Below are 9035 nucleotides of genomic sequence, written 5' to 3'. Positions count from 1 at the left end.
GCTTAAACGTCCGTTGTGGAGGGGCCCCGACGTCTATAATATTATAGACGTCGGGGCCCCTCCACAACGGACATCTACAGTCAAACTTATATATTAAAATGCCACCGATCAATTATTTACGTTGGTGTTTTCGTGGACGGACGTCTATTGGGTGACATGAAAGACAAATTTTGCACTAGTGTAACTAACAAAGGAAACGAAAAACTTGAACTAGAAGATGTGAAAATATCTCATTCTTTGTTTAAAACCCTTTTTAGTATTATTTGAGATTGTAATTACAGACAATATATAAAAAAAAACTACAAAATTTTATAAACATAATTTAATCCTCTCGTGTATCGTTCCTTATTTTTCACAAGAATAGTGACAAACAAAGAACACATACACATAAAGCAAAATAAAGATGGATCTTATTCTCGTAAATTAAAAAATAAAATGGTTACATGTCATTAAGAAGTGCTCATACAACTAACACAATAAAACAAACAAAATAAAAAGGTGTAGTATAAATTGTTAGTTATTAACTATTTTAACTTTATTTTTAATTTATTATGTAAATTAAATAAAAAACTACACATCTCTAAAAAGGAAATCTTCTATGACTTTCCACTCCAAGAGAACAACCTCAAGGCAATTACATAAAAATAGGCTATGCATAACAGCTGGCTCTCTCACATGAAAACAATTAACTTAACAAAAACTATTTATATTGGACTATAGGAGGGGCAAATAAAAAAGGAAAAGCAAAAGTTAATTTCTAATTTTTTTAAATTAGTATATAACTCACTAACATTATTCTATTTCCAAGGAAGTAGTAATTTCTACTGTGGAACCAGTACACAACCCCGCAGAAGATAAATTTTCGTTAAGCATCTCTCGTTGAACATAGAATGCTGGTCTTTTAGGTGAAGACACTATTTCACTCTTGTTTGTCAACATTGATATAACGTCAGACATTGTTGGTCGATCATTTGCATATTGTTCAACACATAGGAGACCAACATGAATACACCTCTGCGCTTCATCATATACAAATGTATCCTCTAATGATGGATCCACTGATTCAAAACACTTGTCATCTTTCCATAATTCCCATACCTACAAGTATTTTAGAAATTAGACACAAAATATCATGCCAAAAAACAAATTCATCATAGTTTATTTTACATACATGTCCTATTAGATTTATTGGGTGGTCATCATCATAAAAACTAGTGTTTTTTCGCCCACTAACTATTTCAAGCAACAATACTCCAAAGCTGTAGACATCAGACTTTGTAGAAAAAACTCCTTCCATAGCATATTCTGGAGACATATAACCACTGCAAGAAATATTACATGCAAGATAAATTTTAGTTATACATTAATATAAAATAAATATAATAAAGAGTCAAGCAAGCTCACTATGTCCCAACAACCCTGTTCGTATTTGACACGGATTCTTGTTCGGTAAACATTCTAGCCATTCCAAAATCTGAAATTTTTGGATTCATGTTCTCGTCTAGAAGTATGTTACTGGCTTTCAAGTCTCTATGAATGACTTTGAGTCTTGAGTATTTGTGAAGATAGAGTAATCCTTGAGCAATTCCTTGTATTATGTTGAAGCGTTTATTCCAATTTAGTAATTTGCTTCTTGTACAATCTTCTCCATAGTCATACAGTAATGATAGTGATATGCATTAGAATGTATACTACAAAAGTAAAAAGCAAAAGTAACTTTTCTTCATGATATTATACATATGAAAACATGAGTATTTATGGTAAATCTATCATAAAAAAATTGTATAGTTGAGAAAGATCAATCTTAAAACCCACATGTGTTTGGATAATCATTAACACATTGCTCACCGAAAAGATAGAAATCCAAGCTTTTGTTAGGCATATACTCGTAAATTAGAATCTTCTCTTCTTCATGAATGCAGCAACCTAGTAGTTGAACAAGATTCATGTGCTGAAGTTCACTTATAAGTGTTACTTCGTTTTTAAATTCCACAATTCCCTGTGTTGAACTTTTTGAAAGTCTTTTTATAGCAACCTCCTCTCCTGTTGGCAAAGTTCCCTAATAAAATGAGATAAAAAGAGGTCATGAATACTCAACAAAATTAACAATACATAAACTTAATAATTTCAATCACCTTATAAACGGGTCCAAAACCTCCCTGTCCTAACTTATTTTCCGATGAAAACCAATTTGCGGCCGCCAAAACCAATGCATAATCCAATACTTTCAATCCATGTCCCTTTTTCAAATCATTCTCAAAATCTTCGATTTGAGATAATTTCATCGCCATTTCTTTGCGTTTCTTCTCTGTTAAGATGAAAAAAAGGAATACTAAAATATAAAAAAATAACTTTTTAACATGGAGTTTGAATCCAATTACCTTGAAGCACATGTTTTCGTTTCTTTATGGCTAGGAATAGCATGGAGGTGCATATTATCAGTAAAGTGGCTGCCACTGTACTTATCCATATCCACCTTTTTGTACCTGCATCCAATAATTACAAATCTTCAAGTATCAATTATTAATTTTATGGCTTTTATAAAGCCGTTGTTAATCGTTGCAGTAAAATGACTGTAAGAGAAAATTTTTAGCAAACAAAGAAATTCTCAAAAACTATTCATAGTCTATGCAATTTAGAGTATCATTGGAATCTTTAAACTTTACTGTATATATTTTAGAGTAAAACTTCTTTTTTTCTATGAAAAATGAAATGAAGTTAGCATTAGACCAACCGTGATGATGAGGGGTAAATGTTGTCTTTGCTGTATATATGTTCCCTGGGTTCTCCAGTATGTAAAAGTCTTCACCCGAAACACTGCCGTCAACTATAATATCTTTGGATGAATTCCAACGATAGAATCTACATCCAGTTCCATCAAGATACAATTCTTTGAATCCATTGCAATCGCAATCGCTCCAGCAAGCCGCCTCACAATCACTGTGACTAATATTCTGATTTTGGTCATAGGTTACATTTTCGTAATTAGAGCGAAGACTCTTTTTGGTGAACACTTCACCAGGACTCCTGCATTTAGGCATATGCTGCCATCTTTGGCACCCTCCTGTGTTATTATATCCAAAACACAGATCAGCCCTTGCAACATATCCGTTCTTGTAAACTAACCGCCCACTATACGATAGGGTCCACCGACTTATAAGGTTTTCATTTGTAGATGTGAAAGAGAATGAGTCTTCTTCCCCATTAGATACTATGTTGTACTTCAACACATGTTGTGCATCTTCTGGAATGTTCTCAAATCTATTGTTCTTCATTTTCCCACTTTTCCAACAAATTTTTTCTCGTCTTCTTATGATCAGTTCTTGTTCCTTGGGTTCCCATTCAAGACTAAAGGCACCTGCAGTCGCATGCGAATCGGTCAACTTTGAAACAAGTGACCAATGATGCCTTGTTTTGTGATTAACCCCTAACTTCATGGTGGGGATCAAAGTGTCAGTGGGATAATCAAAACTCTGCCACAGAAGAATGTTTGTGCCATTGGGGTGAAGTTGTTGAAGTACAAAGTTGCCTGAATCCAGCAAAGTGGCCACAGTGTTGTTGATAGGTTGAGGAGGAGAATAGAGAATAATTGGTTTCTTGACACGTCGAGATTCTATTTTCAGCACGCCAGAGAAGTTTAGGGATAGAACTACATCCCTCTGGCCGACAGGTTGTTCTCTGTTACCCTCCCAGACTACAATATCTTCGATTTCACTGAAGACTGCCAAATAAGTAAAATCTTCGATTTCACCCGGAATTCCAACCGGATAAAATTCAATAAAATATCTGCGATTCTTGGAATATAGTGACGGTGAAGAAAATTTAAATGTATCACCGGGCTTTAAACTTTCATCTGCTGGGTGAACATGAACAGCAGAACTCCAGCACAACCACAAAGCAAGCAGTAGTTTGTGTAGAATAAAACTCATGGAGTACTTTAAAATATATGGAAAGACAAATCTGCAAGAGAACGGTTTGCCAAGGAATGGCAATGATATATATATATATATATATATATATATATATATATATATATATATATATATATATATATATATATATATATATATATATTGAAACACATCTAAAAATTTAAAATATAACAGACGAATACATTAAAAGTTATAACAATATAAAAAAATATTTGCTAAGACACAATTTAACTAGTACATGATATGTTTTTTCCTTTGTTTCTGATAGTGTTATATTTGCTTAAAATAGTTATAATAATATAAAAGTTTATTAATTATCTCCATTTCAGCTCAAGATTACACAGAACATTTCAGAATTTTCTCTACAACTCGAATTCTAAATATGCACAGCCTTTTCTGTTGGGAAGAAAAAGAAAAGACCCTTTGTAAAAGAAAAGCATCAGTTCTCTTTACTACAATATATAATTCAAAAAGTGTGGATATTGTTAGATTCTATTTTTGAAAGTAAATCTTTCATCAACACTTCAAAAATTATAAACAAAAGGGTTAGTTTCGTACAAGTAAAAATTATCTCGTAAATAAATTAATAATTATATTTTAACAAATTAATAAAAACAAGTTTACAAATATATAAATTAATTTTAATTTTTAAACGAATTAATTTATTTATTCTCAAAACGCCTTTATAAAATGTTTGCGCATGATACCCGATATACAGGGAAACGCATTAACAATGGCCGACAAAACTTTTGTTTTAATGGGACTTACACTTTCATTTCCTTTTGGTTTTTTTTTGAGTAATCTCTTGTCTTCCATGATTGAACTTTAAAACATAACGAATATCATTTTAGCAAGGACAAGTTTAACACTTTATTTTCTCAGTATAGAAAATTGAGTTGTTATTCATCAGATGTCCATTATCGTTTTGAATGTTTACGATAAAAGGAACTTTAAAGGCTTATATATATATATATATATATATATATATATATATATATATATATATATATATATATATATATATATATATATATATATATATATATATATATATATATATATATATATATATATATATATATATATATATATATATATATATATATATATATATATATATATATATATATATATATATATAAAAGTTTAATCATTCAGGAAGTACCTATTTTCCGGACAGAATCTCAATTTGGTCATTTTCTTTCTCGGCGTTTCAATTGGGTCCTATTTTTGTGAAAATTACAACAATTCGGTCCCTGCCGTTAAATTGAGCCCAACGACGTTAGTCTCTGGTTGACGTGGCACGCTGGACTGAGTTTTTAATTGACATGGCTGAATGACGTGTATTTAGATAGTTTTAAAATTAAAAACTTTGTAAAATCTGGGAGACGGACCCTTCCCCGGGGCTTTACACCCTGCGGTTGAAATCATCCTTCTACCAGGTCAAGCAATACTCAGATCAAATTTCCTCATCCCCATTTTTCAAATTCGATACATCAACAATCCTAACCCTTTCACTCTCTGGCAAAACCGACCAATTCGGAGACCGCACCGCCCGCAGCCACCGAAAATGCGAAGATCCTCCTCGATCCCTGAGTAACTCAAACAATACAACGCAAACCTCACGCCGTTACTATCCTCAATTATTAGCTTACTCCTAACCCTAAGGTAGAAATCGCTTTTTCTGGCAGAGTGAATCCGAATCTGATGAGACGCCATCACGAAGACGCAACCCTATACTTCCTCAATAAGAACAGAGCCAGTCAACGGCCCCACGTAAACCCTACAATTCTTCAACAGGTGTACAAAAAGCGCCCTAACGGAACCTATTATCCTCACTTCACAAGAATCGAGATCCAAAACAGCGAATTCCCCTACCTCGGAGCCCCTGAACTCGGCGACTAAAACCTCACCAACTTTGTTTATGAAGTCGGGAGATTCGCGCGTGGCGAGGCGCGTGTCGGGAATGGAGGGTTGAGGGGGTTGTTTGGGTTGCGGAATAGCGGTGTTCTTGGGGTCCTTCTTGGTGGGTTTATTCTTGAAGGGGAATTTTGTTTTGGGGATGAGTTGGTTGGTGAGGTTTTGGAGGGATTGTCTTAGGTCAGAGACGGTTTTGAGGGAGGTTCGAACGTCGTAAGAGTGTAGGAGGTAGGAGTTTTGGGTGACGAATTTTTGCAAATCGGAGAATGATTCGGAGATGCTCTGGAAATGGAGTTTGAGGTTTGGTGGATCGGAGGAAAGAGATTGGGATTGTTGGAGTTGGAACTCTATTGAGGTTTTCAGTTAGGAGAAGTGTGAGAGGACGGAGGAGGTAGATTCTGTTGAAGATTCGGGCTTTGTTCAACGACTTTGGGGGCGCTTCGAAAGCCTTTCCACCATTGCTAAGTGCTTCTTCTATTTTTCTGTTTCGTCTTCCATGAAGGATAACTGTTCCTGTTTCTGGGATTCCTCAAACTCAATTCATAGTACATTCATGGTATTCAGATTCAGGCTTATTTTTTCATAATCAAACTTTTCCAAACAATGTTTGGGACTATGTTTCAGGGGGAGTTGAGTGATGCTTCGGTTGTGGCTGTGAAGAGGTTGGAGAGTCCATGGAGTCGGGAGAAGGAGTTTAGGGCGGAGGTCTCCACGATTGGGAATATTCAACACGTGAATCTTGTGCGGCTTAGGGGAGTTTTACCAAGTTTTTAATTTTAAAACTACCTAAATACACATCATTCAGCCAAGTTAATTAAAAACTCAGTCCAACGTGCCACGTCAACTAAAGACTAGTCGTTGGGCTCAATTTAACGGTAGGGGCCGAATTGTTGCATTTTTCACAAAAATATGACCCAATAGAGACGTCGAGAAAAGAAAAGGACCAAATTGAGATTCTGCCCGAAAATAGGGACTTCCTGAATGATTAAACCCCCCCCCCCCCCACACACACACACACACATATATATATATATATATATATATATGTTTCTTCTATAGTTTTTTATATCTTTATAATGTGTAATTTACTTTTCTTAATATTATACATTTTCGTTGATGGTCAAAATATACAACTTAATTTACTATGCTAAAGTCTTTTTACATATGTTAAAATGACTTATTATATGAATTTTCAAACCGATATAGAATTTTCACCTCTAGAGTAGGATTTTTTCTATCTTTTGTTTTGTATTGTTGAACTTATTTGCTTCTGTTATTAGAATAGGTTGTGATGTATTCAGTGTGAAACTTTATCTGCTATGATGGTTTGCTTGTGATTTATGCATGATGAGTATTGCTTGATAATGCTTGGATAGTGATTGATGTTGAGATTATGCACTATATATTGATATACAGGTGGTTGTTCACAAGCTATGTGAACAAATGCATGATGTTGTGGTTGTGATTAAGATGCTAAGCAGGATGTGTATGTGGAATGATTGGATGAGCTTATGTGTGAGGTTTTGAACTCCAGAGTTTTTGTGATTGAATGTTATTACATTGAAAGCATGAATGACTTTGCCCAGGTTTCTATGATTGAATCACTTGCTTGTATGTGTCATATGATCAAGGCCATTTGGTTGTAACCCTTTATTAGCCAAATTCATGATTTTAGCCCAATAAACAGAGCACAATGTGTTCTATCCTTTGAACCCTTAGCCTTGAACATGACAGAAAACCCTTTTTGAAAATCTTTACCTTGAGTTGAGTTGAAAATATCTTGTGGTATTGATAAATGTTCAAGTTTGGTGTTGTTGGGAAGTCTAAAAGGGGAATATAAAAGGCATTGAGCTAAGCACGTGAAAAGCAAAATAAAAAGGAAAGAAAAGAAAGAAAAAGAAAAGCTCAATGCAAAAGAAAGTTGGGAAGAAGTAAGAATGGTTGTGATTCTCTTAACTCAAGGATTTTGTGATCCAGAAAATCCAATTTTCTTCTTAGCCCAGCCACATTATAAGCCATAGAAAAGTCCTTGTGATGATGCTTGCTTGTGAGTGTATTTGATTGTGGTTAAATGAAAGGCAAAGTTGATTCATGTGACATTGTGATAGTATAGTGAATGAGTGACCTCTATACACTTGTGTGATTGAGTGAAACACTTTATCTAGTGAGGAATAATTCCATGAGCACATGATTACATCTATGCTTAGTTAGTTGATCATTCATGAGAATAGCATTTGTTGGATACTATGTGACTATGTGAACACCACAATGGGTTTGATTGAATTAAAGCATGTGTGCATCTTGACTGAATTCTTTTTGATGAGCTTATTTGAGTAATTACTTGTCTTGGAAAGAAAGAGTTTTTGAATGTGGTGAACCATTGTATGGATTGGCGGAAGACTAAGTTACATTTTGTTTGCTTGAGGACAAGCAAAGTTCTAAGTTTGGGGTTGTGATAACGGTTGAAAAACCGATATTTTTATACTTAATTTTGACATTAAAAACAACCTTTATGACTTAGAAACTAGCTTGAAATCATGTTTTTGCTTAAGTTTTCGAAATAAGAGAGTTGTATGGGTTTTATGCTTGGTTTTCCCTGTTTTGGCAGGAATTAAGATGAATTAGATGAAAAAAGTTGAAGTAGTAAGGAGCTGGACTCAGGAAAGGAAGTAAAAGTGTACAAAAGAAGAGTCGCATTCACCGCTCAACGCAACTTTTACCGCTTTGCGGCGTTCTGAAGCACCGCAGTCACCTCTGAGGGCTAAAACTTCAGCTGAGCGTCATTCTGAAGAGATGCATTTACCGCTTAGCGCCAAAAGTGCCATTGAGCGCCATTTAATTGGGCTTGGGCCTATTTTCTCTAAATTTTAATAAACAATATAAGGGTTTAGTCGACCTAGGGTTGGGATCTTTGGACATAAAGAGGCGAAATCACACTTTCTTCACCCCTTGGAGGAGAATTTTGGATGCGGAAGCTCCTTTCTTCAAATTATAGGGTTTCATCTTTCATTCTTTCATTGTTTTTCATCTAGTTTCACCATGTCTATGGTGAACTAAACCTCCATTGTTGTTGGGGAACCGATGTAATCCTTTGAAACTCTCATGTATTGAATTGGTTCCATATTTTATATGCTTTGCTTCATTAATTGTTAGGGTTTTTCCTCTTTACTCTATGCATGCTTT

The 9035-nt window shown here is 34.6% G+C and overlaps 1 protein-coding gene and 1 pseudogene across 2 annotated transcripts; both read right to left on the bottom strand.

Moving 5' to 3' along the window:
- Nucleotides 1–581: 581 nt before the first annotated feature.
- On the bottom strand, nt 582–3974 carry LOC124822193 (G-type lectin S-receptor-like serine/threonine-protein kinase At1g67520). Of its 2 annotated transcripts, none has more exons than XM_047294167.2 (7): nt 2735–3974; nt 2382–2486; nt 2136–2308; nt 1849–2059; nt 1405–1642; nt 1172–1322; nt 582–1098 (listed from the first exon to the last, which is right to left on the bottom strand). In XM_047294167.2, exons 1-7 carry the CDS (start codon nt 3927–3929, stop codon nt 793–795), a joined length of 2379 nt encoding a protein of 792 aa, XP_047150123.2. In that variant the 5' UTR covers nt 3930–3974; the 3' UTR covers nt 582–792. The 2 variants fall into 2 exon arrangements, with proteins under 2 accessions (XP_047150123.2, XP_087951418.1); XM_088095292.1 differs by having other exon boundaries at nt 2136–2293.
- A 1417-nt stretch (nt 3975–5391) lies between these two features.
- LOC124825120 (tubulin-folding cofactor C pseudogene) lies at nt 5392–6353 on the bottom strand (annotated as a pseudogene).
- Nucleotides 6354–9035: the final 2682 nt, after the last annotated feature.

This window comes from Vigna umbellata, chromosome 7, assembly GCF_029865625.1.
Source record: "Vigna umbellata cultivar VRB3 chromosome 7, Vumbellata_1.0, whole genome shotgun sequence".
Lineage (NCBI taxonomy): Eukaryota > Viridiplantae > Streptophyta > Magnoliopsida > Fabales > Fabaceae > Vigna > Vigna umbellata.
This window is presented reverse-complemented; position numbering and strand designations above follow the sequence as displayed.

Excerpts from the sequence above, each read along its gene's own strand:
- LOC124822193 (XM_047294167.2), bottom strand. The coding sequence starts at position 3,929 with ATGAGTTTTATTCTACACAAACTACTGCTTGCTTTGTGGTTGTGCTGG. Across the intron at positions 2,487-2,734 it reads ATTTACCCCTCATCATCACG|GTACAAAAAGGTGGATATGG; the intron begins GTTGGTCTAATG and ends TATTGGATGCAG. Across the intron at positions 1,099-1,171 it reads CAATAAATCTAATAGGACAT|GTATGGGAATTATGGAAAGA; the intron begins GTATGTAAAATA and ends AAATACTTGTAG.